The sequence below is a fragment of the Pseudorasbora parva genome, chromosome 7 (assembly GCF_024679245.1).
Source record: "Pseudorasbora parva isolate DD20220531a chromosome 7, ASM2467924v1, whole genome shotgun sequence".
Taxonomy (NCBI): Eukaryota; Metazoa; Chordata; class Actinopteri; order Cypriniformes; family Gobionidae; genus Pseudorasbora; species Pseudorasbora parva.
Window position 1 is genome coordinate 48,677,862 of NC_090178.1, and position 23,029 is coordinate 48,700,890.

Below are 23,029 nucleotides of genomic sequence, written 5' to 3' on the forward strand. Positions count from 1 at the left end.
TGGACAAATATGCATGCTTTATGCAAATGTACGTTTATTATTAGAAACCTTATTCCATAATAATCAGTAATACTGCATGAAGACTAGACATGTATCAAAGGTCGTAGAGGTTTTCCAAAGAACTTGTTCATGTCTCTTAAGCCTAAGCTTCAAAAGTCCGATTTTGATGATTTCTTTCATTTTAAGAATATAAATAAAGGGAGTTTTTACACTGGCAGTTTAGTTCAGAACAGGACACAGTTCGTATAAATTGGTAATGTGAAAGCTGTCATGCGGACCTGAGAGTGCACCAGCACCACACCATACCTGGAGGAGGTCCATATTCCACGAGTAAGAATATAGTGTGGCCCCTTTAAGTGATGCGCGTTCCCTTTTGAAATGCCCGTATTTACTGGGCCACGGTTCACGTGACTCGGGAGCACTCCTTTTCAGAAAAAAATGTAACTCATGGCGTTCATGAGTTACCTCAGACATGAGCGAGAGTGAGCTTGCAGTGTATTCACGCATCGCGCTCAGACTTGGACTGCAGAGAATTTGCTCTGTGAAAACATGCACTTTTCTTTCGACCTGGCGTCTAATAAAAGTTAAACAGAAAAAGATGGTAGCTTGTAGGCAATAACTGCACTTTTGGTTTAGAATATTAAAACTAATGCTAATACTTTTCTTTCTGTTAATGTCTGCTGGATCCTTAATGTCTATGGCTTATCTCAATCTTATCAAAAATTATTGATTTTATATATTTGTGGTTAATTGTGAGATTACATTTTTTTTTTGGCATGTTAAGATAAAATCTATAAAAAAGTTAATTTATATATAAGGCTATGTTTAATTCTAACCAACTGATATTGATATTTCATTAGACTCTTAATTACTGAATTCACTTTTTACTTGAATAATTAAAGTTTTTTATGATTTATCATTTACGGTGAAGAAAAAGCCACCACTCCCTCCTTTATTAGTTATGGCTCTTTTGAATTTATAATGAAAACAAAAAATACTCTAAATGTGCAGAAACTATAAAAACAACCTTCATTACAACCTTCATTACATATCTTAAATGATTTGTAATAAATATAGTATATAAGGGAAATTGTATTTAATAAAATTAAGGAACTAATTTATTAATTTATTGATTATTAATTAAATTATTAATGAGTTAATTATTTAAGAAACAACAAAAAGCATATCCTTCTCTTATTAGCTAGCGCCAATTTGTTACACTTTTGGAGTATTTGGCTTTTAATGTTTCTAAGTGGGGCAATAAATGGTCATTATACATTTCAAAATATTACCTGCAAAATATAACACATATATACAGCGTACTAGGCCATTGCTAAAATTTCAGCAGGCGAGCTTTTTCACAAAGGCCCTGTTTACAGCTGGTATTAAGATGTGTTTTGGTGGATTGGATCACAAATAGATGAAGGAGACATTCCCGTTCACACCTGGTGTTTTAATCCGTCCTTTTGTCCATATTGTGCTTGGCAGGTCTATGTTTTTCATATTCAAACCAAACTTGGGTCATTAGCTGACAAAGTTTAAATCCCGTCTGGCTAGCGCTCTTCTCATAATGTTAACATGTTAAGTAAGTCGACGGAGAGTAGACAGTCTTTTAGTTGCTGTTCAAAGGCATTCACCACATGAGCGTCTACACTAAGAAAGCAATCTGGTCAAATGCGTTTTTCAAATGCCTCTGAGTGGTTGAAAGTGGACAAGCTCAAAACATTTTGACCTCATTTACACCGGTATGTAGTCATGTAGTCATTCACTTGTGATTCAATCAACCAAAATGAGGTGTAAACAGGACCAACGAGTCACGTTTTTGAACTTCAAGCAAGACTTTGACCCTGGTGTCATCACTTAATTGCAATGGATTCTTATTAAATACAGAACTTTTTTTTCATTTAAACATGTTTTTGAAAGAACATTTTAACTTGTGGAATAATTAAAGTACAATAAACAAACACACTGTACTACAGAATTACTCCAGCACTGCAATCCAAGCACCTCTTTAAACTTGGTCCACATCTGGAAACATCTATTTTAAATGAAATTCAGTTTACTTCTTGTGCTCCATTGGTGGTTCTAACTAATTGTATTTATGCCCCCCAAAAAATAGAGATTTGTGAATAAGGCACAATATACAATGAGTCTAATTTACATAGAAATGAGGCATGTTTGCGATGAAAAGAATGATAATTACTTTATTTACATATGGTGCCGTGCTATTTCAGTGCATTTAGCAACTGGTTAAACTGGATTGCAGGTAGATTTTGCAATAAAATGCAGTGTGCAAAAATGTACAACTGTTGGTTGAATTCACTCATTCACACTGTTTTACGGAAAAACATGATTTGCTATAAAAATATTAAAAGTAATGAAAGCTATATTGCAGAACAAGCAACCAAAGCAGCATGTCAATAGTCCAAGCACCATGTGCATGGAACATGGCACAAAGAAGTACAGGTTATTTTTGTCCTGTTATTCTCATACCAGCTCATCTCTTCATCTTACCAAATATTGTCAGGAGTCCACCGGGTGAAACATCTATCACCCTATGATAATCCACCATGGACGCAACATTTGCGAACTGGGGCAAATTCACACAAGAGAATTGATATACTTCAGGCTCTGCAGGGCAGAGAAAGTCTTCCAATCACGAGGGCTTTGTCAGGTGTGCCGGCGTTACACAGCTAACATGTCAGCCAGCACTGCGAGGGCCAAGAAGCCAATCAGTCCCCAGAGGAGCGCGTTCCTTCTGAGGGGAGAGCACTCTGACTTGCCATCAAGACCTGGGGAAGGCAATCAGCGTTTATTCCCTCTAGCTGAGACAAATCAAGCCACTCAGATTACTGGAAAATCACAGAAAAGGTACTTTGAGCCTGACAGCGTCAGGAACTGATGTCACAGATCAGATACACTGAGATTGACTGACTGGTTGGTACAGTGGATTCGGTAGTTGGTGTGTTGGTCAGTTCCCTGACTGATTGACTCATTGGATGGTTGGACGATTGATTGATTGATTGATTCAAATCAATCAATGAATAACTGACTGACTAACTGGTTGACTGGCTGACTAACTGACTCACTGACTGACTTACTGACTCACTGATTGACTGACTTACTGATTGACTGACTGACTGACTAACTGGTTGACTGACTAACTAACTGACTTACTAACTGACTGTGGTGTGAAAGCAACCACGTCCCGGAATTGATTACCGAATTGAACCCAGGTTGGGGACCTAGTAGCGGGGTTCGATCCGGGACGAGTGCTGTGTGAACAAAAGCCGAAACTAATGCCGCAACGGATGTGACGTAGTGATGACGTAGTTATCGTGCGACTCCTAGAGCTTGTTTTTTCAATAATTCAACCCTGCAGTGCCAGAAGAGCTAGTCGGTGTTTTAAACGAGTGTTCGTATACAAAAGAAACTAAAATTAAACAAGCAGAAATGTGCACAAACTGGACACAAGTCAAGACCAAGGACCTCCTTACTATTCGCGCTGAAGCTGAGATCGTTTGCCAGCTCAGTGGAATGTGATGCGGTCGTTTATGAGCAAATAAAAATAAAAATGAGAACACTTCCATTTTGCCTTTCCTTATTCTTTGGCGGCAATCTTTTTCGACTCGTACATTATACATCACATCCGGATGTCACGTGTCAACTCGATCCGGGACCGTTACGGGTTGTGTGTGAAAGCACACATATTACGGTATTTCGCTGGCAGTGTGACCATTTGACCAAATCTAGCGGCCCGGATACAAATGTCGGGTCGCATTATCCGTGTATTTGCCGGAATAGCAGTGTGAAAAGGGGCTTAACTTACTGACTGGTTGGTACAGTAGTTTGGGTGGTTTCAAAGTTGGTTAATTGACTGACTAATTGACTACTTGGTTGGATAAGGCGATTGATTGACTGACTGGTAATGTTGTTTGGGTGACTGCTGAGTTAGTTGACTGACTTATTGACTCGTTCGTTAGATGGTCGGGCGATTGATTGACTGACTAACTAACTGACTGATTGGTACAGTAGTTTGGGTGGTTTCTGAGTTGTTTAGTTGACTGACTTATTGACTTGTTGGATTTTGAGGTGATTTATTGACTGGCTAGCTAACTTACTGGTTGGTACAGTAGTTTGGGTAGTTTCTGAATTGTTTAATTGACTGACTGATTAACTCCTTGGTTGGATGGACGATTGATTGAATGACTGGTAATGTTGTTTGGATGACTGCTGAGTTAGTTGACTGATTGACTCGTTGGATGGTCAGGTGATGATTAACTGACTGGTTGGTACAGTAGTTTGGGTGCTTTTTGAATTAGTTAGTTAGTTAGTTAGTTAGTTAGTTGGTTGGTTGGTTGGTTGGTTGGTTGGTTGGTTGGTTGGTTGGTTGGTTGGTTGGTTGGTTGGTTAGTTAGTTAGTTAGTTAGTTAGTTAGTTAGTTAGTTAGTTAGTTAGTTAGTTAGTTAGTTAGCTAGTTAGTTAGTTAGTTAGTTAGTTAGTTAGTTAGTTAGTTAGTTAGTTGACTGACTGACTGATTGACTTGTTGGATGGACAGGCAATTGATTGACTCACTAACTGACTGGTTGGTACAGTAGTTTGGGTGCTTTCTGAGTTCGTTAGTTGACTGACTGATTAACTAGGGGGTTGGATGGGCGATTTATTGACTGACTGGTAATGTTGTTTAGGTGGTTGCTGAGTTAGTTAGTTGACTCACTGATTGACTCGTTGGATGGTCGGGCGATTGATTGAATGACTGACTGACTGACTGACTAATTGGTACAGTAGTTTGGGTGGTTGCTGAGTTGGTTAGTTGACTGACTGACTGATTGGCATGTTGGATGGTTGAGCGATTGATTGACTGACTGACTGACTGATGGACTGACTGACAGACTGACTGGTAATGTTGTTTGGTGGTTGCTGAGTTGGTTAATTGACTGATTGATTGGCTTGTTGGATGGTCGGGTGACTGACACACACAAGAAAAGGATCACGTGTGCATGAGACCGGAATTGTTATTAAAAATGATAGCCCGCAAGAAGCTTGCAATCCAAATTGTCTGTGTGCTGATTTGCAGCAAAAAGCAGATAAAGAAAAAAGGTTATGAAGGAGGAAATGGTTGGGGAGACGTGTTTTGCAAAGAGTGTTGGAGAAAAAATAAATAATTTTGAAATGCACTACTGTTGCGGCTGGTCAAGAACATTTTTGAGCTTTGTTTTCTGTATTATATAATTGTAAATATATCTATTAAAATATTGATATTCTGTTTTATAACATTCATCATTCTCAAACTTTATCCTACATCTTGCTCTCTCATTGGCTGTAGGTCATTGCCTATGTAATTTTTAGTCAGAACACATTTCACACAACAGGATTTTGAATCGCAATCCAGATATTTAGCATGCCAAATATTTCACGGGCGTCTGCAATTTTCTCAGATCGTGTCTCAGATTTCGGCATTTGTCTGTGATTTCGAAAAACCTATTGGCGAAAATAATCACTAAAATCGTGACGTGTGAACTCTGCATTAGTTGACTGACTGATTGGCTCGTTGGAGGATTGGGCAATTGACTGACTAACTGACTGGTCTGTACAGTTATTTGGGTGGTTGGTGAGTTTACTGACTGATTGGCACGTTGGCTGGTTGGGCGATTGATTGACTGACTGGTTGATTGATATAGCTAATGTCATAGTCCAAAATTAGTGGTACTGACCGACTGGTTGGTAATGTAGTTTGGGTGTTTGCTGAGTTGGTTAGCTGACTAATTGATTGACTGACTGATTGGATGGTTGGACGAACTCATTGGTTGACTGATTGGATCACTGATGTCACAGGCCTAGGATTGACTGACAAGATGCTATATGGTTGACTTATTAATTGATTTATTAGATGGTAATAATCTTTTCATGTTTCATCTGCTGATAAAATCCTTAAAATGCACTTGAGTCTGTTCTGTTAAACCCTATATAGGGTAGCGCAGACCCAAATGCCATTATATAAAGATGTGTAATTGGGAATCATTACTCAAATAGAAACATTATAATCCAGCCAGATGAGGCAGTGGTTGGATGAGTAGTGAACAGACCATTGTGTCCCAGTGGGGATTACAACCATTTGCACATGTTGGATAGGATTAAATTTGCAATTTGACAGGATGAGGTCTACTTCGCAGTTGAGTCCCCCACAAAAACACTTTCCGTTTCAGAGAACGTGGGGTGTTTTTTCTCAGGACTTTGAAACACTCAGCCCTGCATCGCTGATCTTTAAGGAAAAGAGATGAGAGGGCTGAGGACGACGATGTGGAGATCGAGGGATGAAGGAATGAGGAAAAGAAAGCCATTTTATATCATCGTGAGACCTCTGAAAAACAAGCTGACGTGTCGAGAGTATGAAAGGCCTCAGCCTTCCCAGTTCCACTCGATCACACTGGTCAGGAAGCCCCATAATTGGAGGTAATATCTTCTCAAGTCTTTCTTTTCAAGTCTGTCAGCAGCTCAAACAGATCTTGGTCTCTAATAGGCCCCATCCCGCAGACGCTCTCGCTGTGTGGATTCTGTCATCTTTGTGGAGTTGCCGCCACACCGGATTCTGCCCGAGCGCTAATGCCTATTTCTATGCACGAGGCGTTCCAGATGTCATTACCGGCTGGGAAAACGGCACAAAGACCCACTGATTGTCCCCTGGCCTAGACGTGCCTCTTTCTTTTCAATCACTGCTTCGTTTCATGTTGTTCAATCACAGGGTTTCATTCATCCTTTTTAAGACCCACAACCTGGAGTGAACTAATGTCAAACACAACCGATGATTTATCACTAAAACTTTAACGTGTTCATGTGTGGATAATGACTTTTGCCACTATGGACAAGTGCACAAATGCAGACGCGAGTCTACTTTTTATAACCCAAGGCACATAACCTCACAACCACCAGCTAAACGAATGCCCGCTACAACAAAGAGGAATATGAAAAACGTCATATTTTATAACAATATCTATGTTTGCTTGTGTGTAGTTTCCTGCCGTCTGAGTCATTTGACTGTCCATGACATTTAAAACCAAATTGATTTAGGCATTTAAAAACATTGCAGTTTCTGAGCTTTATAGCGGCCCAATCTTTATGCGGTACCTTACAGAGTCCAGACGTCGCATTATTGTCAAGGGCGGCTGCAAAGCCCTTGTTTTCTTGTGTTTATTGGTAATCTTTTAGCTCCCCAGATCAGAGTTCACCTTGCTGCTCTCATCTCCTGCCTGAATGACTCTACACTACCCCTGACATTTCCCATACTAGATGTTGGCTTACGGTTCAGTAATAGCTTTGTGTTAGTGGCTTACAAGCTAGTGCATATTGTATAGACATGCCAAGATTAAATGCGTATCTCTCAAAGCGATACATAATGTCAGTATGCAGTTTTCATGAGGTGCATCAGCAGTCTTAAATGTTTCCTACAAAACTCAACTGCAGAGCGTTGTGATAAACCATTTATCATTATGAATAAACCAGTGCAACCACAACAATGGATGGCTAATTAACAGCATTGGTTTCATTGCACAAATTATTATTTTATTTTTTTACAGGAACTGAAGCCGAATGAATATTAATTTCTCTTGCTTTTTAAAACTAAATAATACCCATTGATTGCCAACTGTGTGTATTCATGCAAATTTCATGATCTCAAGTTCACATCTGATGTCGATCAATGAGTGGTGTGGTAATTAATTCAGCTAATTATTCCATTTCACCATCATTCTGTATTGTTCAGCACAGTCCATTTCCATGCTGGGAATTGTTTTTTTTGGATCTCCACAATGCTGGTGATCTTTTAATCTGCAGTGTATTATTCATTTCCTACAGGCAAAAGCATAAAAACTTCATAAGTCGCACAATGAACAACAACGTGCCAGCAAGTGAGACTCCAAGCAAAGTTCTCATTGTTTGTAACCACTCGCCAATGACCACTACATGACTTTGAATTCTTTTTCAGCAAAACATTGATATTGCTTATATAACATCTCACCCTCTTTTCACTTGCAAAGTGCTGTTTCTTTGGAGCATCCATTTGAAATGCTCTGGGACCCGTGGGTCTCTTGACCTCCACCCCCGCTATATCTGAGGTCAACACTTTCCTGCTACACAAATGCACAGAGAAGTCTATAGAGAAAAGCTGGATAGCTTTCAAAAATTGCAATTTTATTAATGGTTGTTCAAGAATACCTATAACTATCTAACTGCACTTCTTTTATGAAAGTTGTGGTACATCTTCCTATGAAGATCTCAAATAATTACCTACCGGGAAATGGAACAAATCTAATGCAAAGGCCTTTTAATGCAGGAACACTGAAACACACAATAGTTAAGTGCATGCTTCTCAAACCGGAAATGTTCTACGGCACTTGTAGATTCTCGGAAGGACAAAGGAGACGTGGGAGAAAAGAGCTGTTACTCAATAGAAATTCAAAGGCAGCTCTCATTCGGCTAAGCTGTGGTTGACCTCCACCGACCTCTTTGAGTACCAATGAACTGATGATCACAATAACGCATGCCTTGCCTGTAGATCACGGACTAGCAGTTGTAACAGGAACCTAATAAGAAAGCGGGCTGAGTTAAGTTCCAGGTACTTCAGAATGACTACCAGATATCTGTGAGCGTTCCTTCTATGATCCTCATTAGTGACCATTTTCCCAGTAGCTGTTTTTTTTGGGTTTTTTTTTTGACAAAACAAAACATTTTCTCATGAGATTGTATTCCTTGAGCCAAACTTTTATTTCTTCCCAGAGGAATGTTTTATGCCTTAGCTCTTTCATTTCTTAACTTTGTCTCAAATTAACTGACATAAAAGATTCAAAACTAGACATATGGTGAGACACTGAGCTACAAAATGTGGACAGAACAGCTCATATGAATTGGTCATATTTGACTGCAAAGTTTGTATGTCTTGGCACATCTTTCTGAAGATGTAGGTATGTTCTTAAGAGCATCCATGATAAAGGGGAATTATGTACTTTTTACTGCTTCGCCAAATTAATTTGCAAAAATAACGACTTCCAGAAGATTCATCCTGTCTGATATAGAAACACAAACAACTTCTGGGTCAAAATCCAACAAAACAAGACATGTTTCAGTGGTTTTTAGGCTAATCCACCAACAAAGGTTTTATTCCATAAAACATTAACTTCAGTCCGTCTGTATATTTAACTGAAAAAATGAAACAAAAATCTAAAAAAGAAAGAAAAGTGTTCAAATGACTTAATTTAAAATAAGCTAAATTATGTTGTCACTTAATTTCATTACGTCTAATCCACTTACATTTGTGAGGGAAAAGTTAACTAAACCCTTTTATGTTTGTTACTGCACAAATCAGTTTTGTTGGCATTAACTTCAGCCGGACAGTGGATTTCTGATTAGATCAGTGTTATTAGATCAGGGAGTGAATTGAAATCAAAGCTGTCATGAAACGTTGTCAGCTGGACTCATGGTTTCTTCTCTATTGTGCCGTATATCCGAGTGAAAAAGCCTCTGGAACAAGAGCAAACGTAGGGCGGGGCTCGATTGTGTCTGTGGGGAACTGAGTGGACGGTTGTGGCTTGCTATTGGATCTCATGTGAGTGACAGGTGGCCCCGCCCACATCCTCAGAGAAGAGATGTCGCTGATTCACGATTACCAGAAATGTGAATATATATGCCTTAAAAATAGATTTTTAGCATGTGAACATATTTTTTTCTTGAAGTATTAGGAGTTTATTGAGGCATAGTTAATAGTGATGTGTTCCCCATACTGAAGTGTTTTCGTCATCATTTTATTAAGTTAGACCAACAAATCTTGTGCATATTTCACACATCAAAATATTTGCACACTTAACCTTCAGGCAAAATTCTCCATTTGATCTCAGTTTAATATTGTTAGAAGCAATTGAGATAAAGGAATCTCTTTGTGAAGACTTGGTGGGAAATGTGTCAGTTTTATTAAGTGAGACAATTTTTTTAGCATATCAAATATTTCACACATCAAATTGGAGACATTTCTGAAGGTTAAGCCTGCACTTTCTCAATTTAATCGCGCTGCCTAGTAGAACTAATTGAGGGAATAAAGGAATGTCTTTTGTGAATTTTCATTCGGTCCTGGTGGGTTACCCACCACCTCACATGTGTTTTAAATCAATATACCGTAATGTCATGAATGCTCAGTGAAGCCGAAGGAAACAAAACGCCACTGTATTGTTGAGGAAACGGGTGATCCGTCCACTGACGTACGTTTCATGCGGGCAGACAGAAAAGGCAGCTCGCATCAAACGGGAGGGAGTGTGTGTGTGTCTGTGTGACGGAGAACTTGAATGCCACGCTATTTGAAAAGCAAAGGGGGAAAATGGGCTCGTTTTATTTTGCTCCGGGCAATGCACAAAAGAGGCGAGCGCAGCAACGTGGCAGGTTTTTAAATTGGGATCAAAAGGTTCGAGCTAATTAACAAACTAAATAAGAGTCTCCCAAGCTTCGTCTGCTTTCCCTGCGTTTCAAAGGCCGAGTCCAAGCAGATATTCAGCCGGCGTGCACAGCGCTCTTCTGGTCACTCGTTTATTCCGCTTGCCGCTGTGACCCGAGACCATGCAGGAAAACATGGCCGGGTTTTCCCGTTTGGACGGTTTAATTCTGTTTGACTTTCCCAGCAGGGGCCGTTTGACGGGAGAGAGCGGGGAATCGGATGCGTTAGACAGGGCCTCGTAATAAAGACAAATGGGTGGACATGAAATTTGATTCTGTCTGCTGGTGTAGCACCTCCCACAACAAAAATAAGAGTAACGGAGGGCAAGAGTGAGATTGAAGGAGCGAGACGGAGAAAGCAGCCACATTGACAAGCTATGTATTTTTCCAAGAGCCGTCATATTCGGAAGGTCACACACATCCAGGGACGACGGCCCACCGTTTCTGCTGATGAGATCATAAAGTGCCGCCATATTATTCGATTCTAGCCTTCCGAGGAGAGGTACGAATGATTTGGAGTGAGATTAGTCAGCTTATTATTTATTATAAAGAGCATATGTTCCTGAGAGACCTAGCACACACTTTGCCATGTGATATGAAAACACCATCTGTTCGGAGAACACTAGAGGGCTCTTGGTGAAAGGGAAGACCTTGTGCGTCAGTGAATTAGTTCACTCTCGTGCGACCGTTATGTTCTCTCTGTTTCCTGCTGGCCGTCTTGACCTTTATAAGAAACAACAGGAAAGAACGAGGCAAGTTTACACGTGTAGCTCAACCCTTACAGAAAATAAGTTCATTCAACTGTGCTATTAGTATACTTCTTTTAAACTTAAAATAAACTTTTATGTACTTCTCAGGAATATAGAGTCAAACCAAAATTTATTCAGACACCTTTAACATTTTCTCACATTATCACAGTGTATTGGCTATAGGTTAAAAAATGGTAATACATTATGAAAATAACTCTGTGTCAGAACTAATTCATCTTGATAATGTCAGATAACTTTGATAGAAACGAGATCTATTGATTCTAATCAATCAACCAGCTGTTCGATTTAACAACACAAGCAGATAATACCAGTTTAGCTCAACCAATGACCAAGCAACACTTCATTTAGTTCAGTCTGTGGGGTCAAAGGTCACATTCTCAAATAAAGAACAAACACTTCAGCAAAACATGCTCTGGTCAAAGGGAAGGAATCATTTTGCTCCCAAAGTTGTATCAGTTTTACTGATGTATGTAGAGTTTTTGGGTATAATATGTCACTTTATTTTGCTCTCCTCACTTACAGAAACGAACTATAGTGTCCTGCACACACACTAGAGAAACATTATATCTGTGTCTGAATCATTTTGGGTTTGACTGTACTTAAAATTTCACTTAAGTATACTTGGTTCTAACGCCCGGTTTTCACAGATAAGGCTTAAGCTAGTCAAGTCAAGTCACCTTCATTTATAAAGCGCTTTTCACAGTATCGATGATTACTTGTCTGGCATGCATAATGCACCATTTTTAGTATTATTATTATTTTTTTATCTGTACAGAAAATGCATGTTTGAGCTGTTTTAACTGAAAGCATGTCTTAAAATAGGTCAATGCCATTGGTTTGTCTCAAGATGCAGAGGCAAAAACTGTAAATGCCCTACTTGAACTAAGGCCCAATCCTGGCTTAGTCTAAACCCTGACTGTGGAACTAAGCCATAGTTTATACTTTTACTCAATCTTTTGCTCAAGATATACTTAAGTATTCTTGACTTAAAGTCATGTTTACTCTTTTGACTGAGAAAATATTGATTCATAAAGAGAACAGATATATTTATAATAATTTTGTGTAGTCTACTGGTAGTCTATATACGTTTAAGCAGCGTTGGAAAAAGTTACTTTGAAAAGTAATGCATTACAATATTGTGTTACCCCCTTTACATATAACTAATTGCGTTACTTAGTTACTTTTGTGTTACTTTTTCTTACCTGGGGCCTATTGCACAAAACTAGGATAAGGGATTAAGCCGGGATATCTTGGTGATCTTGTCATCTGTATGCAGAATGTAGTACACCGCTGTCGTGTAAACGTACCCTGAAGGCACACTCACACAGAGAACGATAACGATAATTAAAGATAACTGTATATTAGCGGATATATTGAGCCAGGATAACCAAGATATCCCGGCTTAATCCCTTATCCTAGGTTTGTACAATAGGCCCCTGGGCTGGGACTGTTTTTTGTTTAGTTTTTTTAATTTTAAAAAAGTTGTATTTTTGGGCATTTGTAAAGGCCCTTCTACACCAAAATTGAAAGAATGAGTTGAAGGAAAGGCCAATTCACAAGTGTCCAGTAGAGAGCGCTGCTCAAACAAACCTTTCTGGGTTGCAGAAGAATAGGACACAGGAGAAGAGAGTTTAACAGTTACTTCACCAGTAAAAACTAAAAACCTGAAGTCATTTTTGCTTTCACACACAACTTTGAGTACACGTCAAAGTCTACTTTCAAACTAAACAATGTGCTACAAGTGTTTGACTAGTAAATTCACAGCTAAGTGTGTACTCAAAGTTTACTTCTGTTAAAATATATTTAAGTATAGTTTTATACACTAAAAAGTGGGCTGATTTACTCCCAAGTAGTACTGACACTACTGCACTAACAAGAATACTACTAGTACATTGATATTAGTGTAATCCCTACATAAAGTATACTTAAACATTTACTTTTTTATTTACTTTAGTATACTTGAAATGAACTTGAAGGCCTGGTTCCACAGACAGGGCTTTGATTAAGCCAGGATTAGGCCTAAAAAAAAAAAAAACAATACGGGTGTGTGTCCTATAAGACAAAAAAATGGCACTGACATTTTAAGATATTCTTTCAGTTAAATCAGCTCACACTTGCATTTTAGTCTGGGACTAGATTAAGCCTTGACTGTGAAACCGGGAGAAGTGTCTGTCTGTCTGTCTGTCTGTCTATCTATCTATATATATAGTATATATATATATATATATATATAAATATATATATATATATATAAATATATATATATATATATATATATATATATATATATATATATATATATATATATATATATATATATATATATATATATATATATATAGTAAGGGTAAGCCAGCGTTTGCTTGACCGACGTTTCACAGTTTGTATTACTCATTTAGTGCACTTAAACCCACTCCTGCAAGCTCATGTTCATCTGCCTATACTTTTGAAAGCAACGCCCGCATCTCAAATCCAGTCAACAATCCATGCATAAAATCCTACATCCTAATTTGTTTCAATAATCTGTAACACCTGGATGGACTTTCATTTCACTGCGACTTTAAAACTGATATATATTTTAATGTTAAGATTCAAACTTCTACTCCATCTTAATATGCAGAAGAAGCCATTAGATTCGTAACATAAGTTTGGGCCGAGACTACATATTTGTCCAACCGACTGCAGATGGAGTTTCAAACAGGGAAATCTGTTCGAAAATGGAAAACCTGTTGAATGCAATTATGATGCTGGTAGTGCACAAATTACACACTTCACCTTACATTATTGCTAAGATTTTAAAATGACTGCATTGCCTATAACATTAGCATAAAATAATAGCTATTTGCCAATTTCTGATTTCGCCAAAAGCCGGCGACAGTCAAAAAGGAAAGTCATTTCACAGCTTGATTTTTTGACTTCAAATAAAAGTGTGATAAGAAAGCTTGTAAGGATCAATCCATGTCTGCTTGATTATCAATATTCGTGTCATACCCTGCAGTTACGTTTTCAGATTAAGCTTCAAACTCATGTGATGGAGATTTTCTGCTGCGTTGACATGTAATCAAATCATGACGCGTGTCACTGGGCACCATTTGGGTCCCTTTCGGTTCAAATCTTTTGTGTACATATTGAATTTATGTGAACACATGCAAGTGTGTGTGGTTGGTCTTTAAGTCGATCTCAGCTTCAGAATAACAGAGTGACACTGATTTGAGAGAAGAGCGTACGGAGCATTTGATTCAGGGTTTCATGCGAACAAAACCGACATCTGCTCGCTCTCATTAACGGCACTGAAGCTAATCGGCAGGCCATAAGTGTGCTGACTCCGTACATGGACGCGCGTGTACAACAGCTTCAGTGAAATCAGGCAGCTGTGTGCGTGTGTACGAACCGCAGTGTGCACTGTCGACTAGCTCGAACCCTTCACACACACGTCGACCTCTGGTCTCTGCTGGAAGAGTTCTGGTTCGGCTCCACCACGACAGCTCATAGATTAAATTTGCACGACAATTAAAAATTCATTTTCACTCTGCAACTGATGGCCATCTCATCCCGATGACGCAAATCTTGTTGTCAGCTTCTTTAGAAATTCATCTCTGCCTCCTGTGCTCTTTTGTCAACCGGGAACGTGTTAAGGGTCATGTGCTTTTAATGTGAAGAGCGTTTTAAATGGAAAAAAAGAGGAGCTCCAAAGGGCAGAGATACTGTCATATGAAGCATTATTACCCTAGTGAAGACAAAATCATAATTTTACAAATATTTTTTGTATTTTACAAATTTAAGATGAAAAATAAAACATATCCAATTCATATATGTGTCACAAAATATCTCAAAGCAAAAAAATGCAACAACATGCATCATGATGAATAGTTCAACCAAAATTGACATTTCTGTGTGAGAAACGCGTTAAAGTTCACAGTTTTAGTGTCACTTCTTTTACATATTGTTGAATATAATGTATAATAATATTTATGATATTTATGTGGCCTGATGAAGCCAAAAACCTACCAGTTACCAGTAAAAAGAGTCCAATATTATTTTAAATATGTCTAGTTAGTTGCAGGGTGCAAGCATATTCGTCTAAAATAATTCAATATTTTCAGAATCATTAATATTTTTATTCTGGTGTTATCTATTGTTCAAAACTACTCATTTTCACCCCAGTGTAATACCAATAGCATTAATCATCAGTATTGTGAAATGTACACTGTAAAAATTTCAGCTCTCCAATTGAAAATGTTCTAGTGACTGATCACATCTAAATGTTTCAGTTGAGTTCAATTGCATCAATTCACAGAAATTCAATTTGGCCAACTGAAAAATTTAGATGTGATCAGTCACTAGAAAATGTTCAACTGTAGAGGCCTGATTTTTTTTTTTTTTTTTACTGTGTATTTAATTGTGACATAAGGCTATTGTTACACCCCTAATGACTGAATCATCCAAAGGTCATTGTTAAATAGCTCTCTAACACATGCTCACATTATAGTGTATGTTCTGCTACAGAAATATTGACATTTAGTACAAGAATATATGAACCCGTCTCTCTATAGGAGGAAAAAGGTAAATATGTAAGTGACATATAACTGTGTGAGATTGATGAACTGGTCATAATGAAGCACTGTAACTCTTAGGTAGATAAAGCCATTGATTTTTCAATAAATCTTCCTCTGGCGCTGATTCTCTCATTTAAAGGCAATACATTTATTCTATTAATCGCATTCTTGAACAGCAGACTAAATGCAAAAGCTTATCTTAAAGAAATATCCAAAAGACGATGCATGTAATCTTATATCAGAATTTCGAAAAATCTCATTAAATTGGCCCTTTCTGAAGGTCAAGACAAAATCTTTAAAATTAGGGTTAAAAAAATACCACAAATCTCCTGAGAGTTTGTCATTATTTTCCAAGACATATGCACTACTCTGCAGTGATATTTGGAAGCGATCCAGAGCGGTCCGTGCCAAAACTGGAGTGGATTCTGATTGGCTGCAGCTGCCCTGGACGATATTGAAAGGATTGAGTGACAGCGCCGAATCTAAACTAGACTGAAAAGTCAAGCTGGGTATTGAAAAGCCATCGAGTTTGACCTCCAGGGCTGTTTTTTTGGATCAGCAGCGATTGGACGACTGTCATGTGACATAAGACACAAAAACATGTGACCCTACTGAGCACATTTCAGGCCTTAAAGCACACACACAAAAGAGAAAAAAAAGTTGCTGCCCTTACATTTTTTAAGTACAACCAACTTGGATGTTTAAGTCATTTCAACTGATTAAAAAATGACACTTACATACACATATGTTGTCATATCTTATCGACTCACAGTCGATGTGAGAATGCACAGTGTATTGGAGGCTATATTCTCCTGTTTGCGTGTCTTATACCCCAGGCTTACTGTATCAACACGGATCACAGTCTTTGCCATGCGACAAACCATGCCGATCGCAAAATCCCCTCCAAACAACACAGATCCAAACATTTGGGTTCGGCGTAATGCTGTAACGAGCCACCGCACTGTCCTTTTCAAAGCGGTTCCTGTTTTAGTTTCATAGCAGGAGGGCAAAACGGCTAATAACACACGGGCACAGCAGAAACGCTCTTCCCCTCGACATTTACAGTCTCGCCGAGTGAGTTTGATCGACCATCTGGCCTCTGAGAAGTGCGTTGTAAAAACAGTGAAATCAATGGAGGCATGTCTACTGTGGATGCCCACCATTACACAAGCCGTGTTGATGGTGTAACACTTAAACTAGCTCACGGGTACTGCCTCCCTGCCTGCTCTCTTTGGACACGAGCCTCTCTAATGAATTTCCATGCTTACGACAGGGCGAACAAACCCTCCCGCAGGCCCGCGGGTGAACAGTAAGCCCTCTGGTGGATCTGGGCTGGACACCCATGCCTTTACGCATACCATCAAGCACACAGATTTCAGTTGATTTTGCTGCACCACTGGAAAAATGCACATGTTTGCACGCCCACAAAGTCATGCATACCGATATGTGTGCAGGGTACATTAGAAGTACTTCATCTGAGGGTATTATTGCATTTATTCATACACAGGACTTGTCTTTCTCTTTCAGATGTGCCGTTGAAATATTAAATCAGCGGTTGAGAAAACATTCTCGTTTAGAGATCTGAGCTGTCATAAACTGCAAATCTCCAGCACAATGTCACTGAAGTCACATCCGTAGAGAGGGAGAACCAGAACATACCGGGAGAAACACGTTCCTCAAGATCTTCCCAAATATTTAAAAGAACTCGAACGGACGAGGAGGTTAACACTGCAGTGATACCTTCAGTCACTCAATGTAGTTCACTTGCCAAAACTAGAATGAATGTAATAAAATGAAACTAAAGTCATATGCATAAATGTGAATATGCATTTGAAATGTGCCTCTCTCTCTCTCTCTCTCCGTCTCTCTCGCTCTCTTTGTGTTGGGGAAGTTGGAGGCTGTGCTTGGACATGTTAATTTCTCATAATGACATTTAGAGCCATTTTTCTGCATTGCATCGAACCACTTGTCAAAAGTGATCTGGCTTCAGACAAAACTGTATTGATCTTTATCGGGCTCCTGTCTCCGCGCGCCTCGCATATTTCAGCTTCTCAGACTGAGAAAAATCTCTCTTTGTGAGGTTGCACGGGTGCACTGTTTTTTGACTGTATTAGCGAGGACCTTCCGTCCGGATGCGCGGTGCGTAAAGGTGAGGTTTCCAGGCAAACTTCAGCGCAATGTTCCCCGGATCACCTGTTAAGACTGACAACTTATCTTTCAGGCGGATTTTGCGAGAAATACCGCAATGCCACTGTTCTCTAAATTCACATCTTCAACAGTTAAAATGTTTGTGAAATCAGCGCGGCACCATCTGTTCCTAAGACGCACGGGCACGCGACTGCATGTCTAGCGCTTAAACACACATTTATTTCACCTTAACAGAGTTACTGAATACGAAATGCAAACTAACACCAGACCGAGCGGCACTTTAAACACTCATAAACACATCCCCACTGTCCGTTACGCGTTCTCTTACCTATCCGTATGACATGGGGCATCCCGAAAGAGCTGTGAATCCAGAAGAGACCCACTATAATCGCGCTCCAGTATTCCACATATTCCCTTCTGTTCTTCATGACTGGAAAACACTGGGATCAATCCAAGGAGCTCTCCAAAAACTGCTCATCAAATTTTAAATGGCTGGGAGTCATGTGAGGATTGCACTGACTGCGACAGATTTGCTCTCATTGTAGTTGGTTTGAACACGAGCTCGCTGTATTAATTATTTTATTCATTAATTTGGGCGAGCGAGTGAGTGAGTGCGCGCGCGCTCGGGTCTCAGACGAAGCTCCGGATCGGTGCGCGTCTCCACCTGCGAGTGCGGAGCTGCTGAAATCAGCCTGCAGGAGTCCCTGTATCCCCTCTGTATCTCCTCCTACCGCTGATGCCGCAACAACCGGGCTGGAGTCCCGCGTCAGTGTGGATGGGGACTAACGCTGCACGTTACACCGTCCGCGTAGTGCGTGCTGTCAGATACGCACTGAAATACATCGACGAATGCCAGACATTTGGCGAATGCACAGTTGGGTCCAAAAACGTATTGAACATATATTTCAACTTGGATGAAAAAAGTTTTTAAAATGTTAAACAAACAACATGTGCGGATGCATGATGTGCATTTAAGGGGAAATGATTGAGATTGTTTTCTAGTGCACTAATCATACGGAAGCATATGTTCACTCCTGTGTATAAAAGGTCAGATTTCCTGGCTGCGTCATGGATACTCTTAAATCATACTGGATCATGAGGATCATGTGGAGTGCAGCAAAAGGAGACACAATACATGCAAACTAGATTATTATATATATATTAACTAGATTATATATATATATATATATATATATATATATATATATATATATATATATATATATATATATATATATATATATATATATATATATATATATATATATATATATATAATTATTATTATAATTTATTTATGTGTTTTATGGAGATACCGGCTTTTCTGACTTCGTTTAAATAGCTAGCAAAATGAAAGCATTTTAAAGGAATAGCATTTATACTCCAAATAACAAAATCACTGTTTTTAAAGAGGGAACACAATATCACAATGAACATGGGGGGAATTTTACCCCATTGTTTCAACATATGTTTGGTTCTAAAGTTTTAAAACCCAACGGTTGGCTTTCTCCATATTTGACCCAAATATGTTTTGAAACAACTCAGCCTTTTTTTACATAATTTTTTTTTGCTATTTTGGTTTGAGCCATTGTGCACTTTATAAAATACAAATAAAAAAACATTGAAATTTATTAGAAATATTTAAAGTGCTTCTTTGTTTTTCCTGTTCCTAAATTATTTATTTATTTATTCATTCATTCATCCATTTATTTATTTGACCTTTCCTAATAGAAATGAATAATGTTGTAATTGTCGATCTCTGTTTTCCTCTCCACACAGTCCATCCTGCTTCTTACAGGAAGTGACATCGTTTTTGGGAGAGGAAAACAAGTGCAGAAAGCTTCGCTGAGTATTATCACTGGATTTGATACATTTTGTGATATTAGTTGTTTTGTCTAATTCTTTTATTCTGGTTTAATAGGATTGAAACAAATAATTCCAAGATCCCACAAGCAATGCACGCCTATCCATCTCACAGTCGCAGTGTCTTACTGCAGAACAGGCACGCGTGTACTATAAACAATTGTGCTTTAAGTGCTTGCTGTTCATTAGTGTTATAGTACTTCCTCTGTAATTACACTGTACCAGGACCATTGTGATGTAAAGTGTGACTCTAGAGGGTTTTTCTTGACCGTGTCAGCTGATAATCCTCCATTGACCGCACTGATCCATGCTTGAGTTTCCTCTCAAGTGCAGGGCGGCGTGTGAAACTAATATTTGCATGGCTAGAGCGGATCTGTTTTACAGTGAGTGCAAGACATCTTGGCATTTGAAAAACAGCTCTTTTAACACTATCTGCTGTGTCAACTCCATTTGGTGGAGTTTCATAAAGACCTGATTAAATGATGGTCTTCATAATTGCCTCTGGTGTTCACACTTTGCATGAAGCGTTTAGCGGTGATAAGATCGGCCGTGTGCCACCCGAGGCTAGTGCATTATTATTACTACGCAAATGATCCATCTGCAAGATGCCCTGAAATACCTATTTAATATCTATTATTTCTCATATATGCCTTAACTAAAAAATTAGATTTAATATTGTGACTTAGCTTGGCTTCACCCAGTCTATCTAAATGACATTTAAATTGCCTGACGGGGAAAAAAATGTAATTATAATAGGACACGATTAAGCTGCATCAACATAAAACACTATTAGTGTGACGAACACACACGACTGAAATGAAACACAATAAGCAGGAGCTAAATGACATAAAACAACCTGGCAAATAAATTAAAACAGAACTTGAACAGAAAGTCCACACGTAGCAGGTCATGCAAGGACTTCTGGGAAGGCCACCTTCTCTAATACAGCATTCATTACACAACACAAATAGATTATTGATAATACACACGGTGAGCAATTAATAGATTAAAACATAAAACTATTTTGTGATTAATTGTATGTGATACGACTGTCTAATAAATATGGCTAAATTAACATACTTAATGAATATACTCAGCGAATTATACACTACTTCAGTGGTTTTTATATTATCGATGCCTAAAATATATCAGTAGTACTTAGACCTGAATTGTGGTTGTTTAACAATAAGGCAGAACTGGTTTGGCTTGGATAGCCAATAGTTTTGGTAAACATACTTTATCTGACCTACTGATGTTCATTGCATTAATTGTGTTATGATCATGTCCCGCAGAGGAGTCACATCCCAAAATCACCAGAGTGCCTCAAGGTTCAGCGTTCGGTCCTCTTCTTTTCTCCATCTACACGACCTCACTGGGAATTGTGCATTGGGCATAAACACACATGGCTTCTCCTACCACTGCTATACAGATGATACACAGCTCTAACCTGAAGTTATTTAAAATGTCCTCATAAACCACATTTATAGTGTAATACCAGTGTAATACTCATGTAGTTATACAAAGTTGTGTCCTCATAAACAACATAAACAGGCTCACACACTCAAATAATAATAATAAATAAAAAAATCAGAATTTCTTCTCTTTTATAGTTGGTTTCCTAATCTAGTTGTCTAATAAACTTGGCATTGTGTACAACATCAACTTTTGGCTCTTCGATGAATGCTGCGTTTTCTTCTGTAAATCGATTTGGATAAAAGTGTCTGCTAAATGCATAAATGAGTAAATATAATAATCAATCTATTTGATATGTACTTTACTCAACATCACTATGCATACTTGGTTCATGGATACAGAGAATAGAGATTAACTTTGCTTATTCACACACACAGTAAAGCCACTACTGTGAGCTTTTGAACAGGACAATTTAAAAGTCAAACACGGCTGTCACTCCCAATCACAGGCTGTGTGAACGAAACCTACATGATTCATGTATAGCAAAGGTATTAAACAGACATCTACATCATTGAGCGAATCAGCGTGTTCTCCGAGACAAAGATTAATTCTAGGTGACTGCCCAGTGGAATGAAGAAATACGGCAAACCATTAAAATGATGGAGAACGATAGCACGGCTACAAGGGAAGAAGCTGTTGACAGAGAACGGCACTTACGGTCTTTATTTGCGCCACTTGATCTGTGTCAGTGAGTACATTAGGGCCGCATAACTGCTCATTGTGCTTATCTGTCTTTCCATTTCTCATGTTTTATGTGATGCCGTCAGCCGCGCGCCACAGGTGAATCATGACGGTTTCAATGCCGAATATCTGCAGTCCCTCCCCTCACCATAGACTACACCTGCGAGTAGTAAAGCTGAATAAGTGTGTTTATTCCCATCTGTGACATGAGCAGTTCATTACTGACATGAAGCTTTTCTAATAGTACGTGTTCAGTCTTTTAGTGCAGAGTGCATTCATGTGGCCATCTGCTGTGAGAAACAAGACTGATCATAACAACAGAGGGTCTCTGTTACATCCCATGTGTGTATTGTTTTGTATCGACTCTTTATTATTTCTTTTTTGTTTCATAAGTTATTCTTAGGTTGGGATCATCAGACTGACACGGCTGTCCACTACAGCGTCACCACACTCAACGTGATGAGTGACGTCTGACTTAAGGAGTAACGTCCGACCAATCCACTGACGTGCTGGCATGTTAATAGGCCCCATTTGATATGAATGATCAGTGAGTCGATCATTGTGAATCTTTCATACAGTCCCAGAGGAATATATTATGGCTCTAGGGTGGCTCTTTTGTATTGCAAGACAATTCATGTTAAAGGAACACGCCTCTTTCATTGAAAATTGAGCTAATTTTCCAACTCCCCTAGAGTTAAACAGCTGAGTTTTACCATTTTCTAATCCATTCGGCCGATCTCGGGGTCTGGCGGTAGCACGGTTAACATAGATTAGCATGCATCAACGAATCTGATTAGACTGTTAACATCTCGCAAAAAAATGACCAAAGAGTTTCGATATCTTTCCTAGTTAAACCTTGACTCTTCTGTAGTTACATTGTGTAAGACCGACAGAAAATGAAAAGTTGTGATTTTCTAGACAGATATGGCTAGGAACTATACTCTCATTCGTGCGTAATAATCCAGGAACTTTGCATCCGTACCATGGGTGCAGCGGCACAAAGATATTACGCAGCGCCTGAAAATAGGCAAACTTCAGTCAACATAACCAACGTGACAACCTGCT

The 23,029-nt window shown here is 38.8% G+C and overlaps 1 protein-coding gene across 1 annotated transcript in view; it reads right to left on the reverse strand.

Annotated features, from left to right (window-relative positions):
• The window catches only part of grik3 (glutamate ionotropic receptor kainate type subunit 3), a 183,100-nt gene extending 164,338 nt beyond the window's left edge, over window positions 1–18,762 (reverse strand). Inside the window, exon 1 of the mRNA XM_067449379.1 lies at window positions 18,276–18,762. Within this exon, the coding sequence (XP_067305480.1) occupies window positions 18,276–18,375 (100 nt within the window). The 5' untranslated portion in view covers window positions 18,376–18,762. The remainder of the gene's footprint in view (window positions 1–18,275) is intronic.
• Window positions 18,763–23,029: the final 4,267 nt, after the last annotated feature.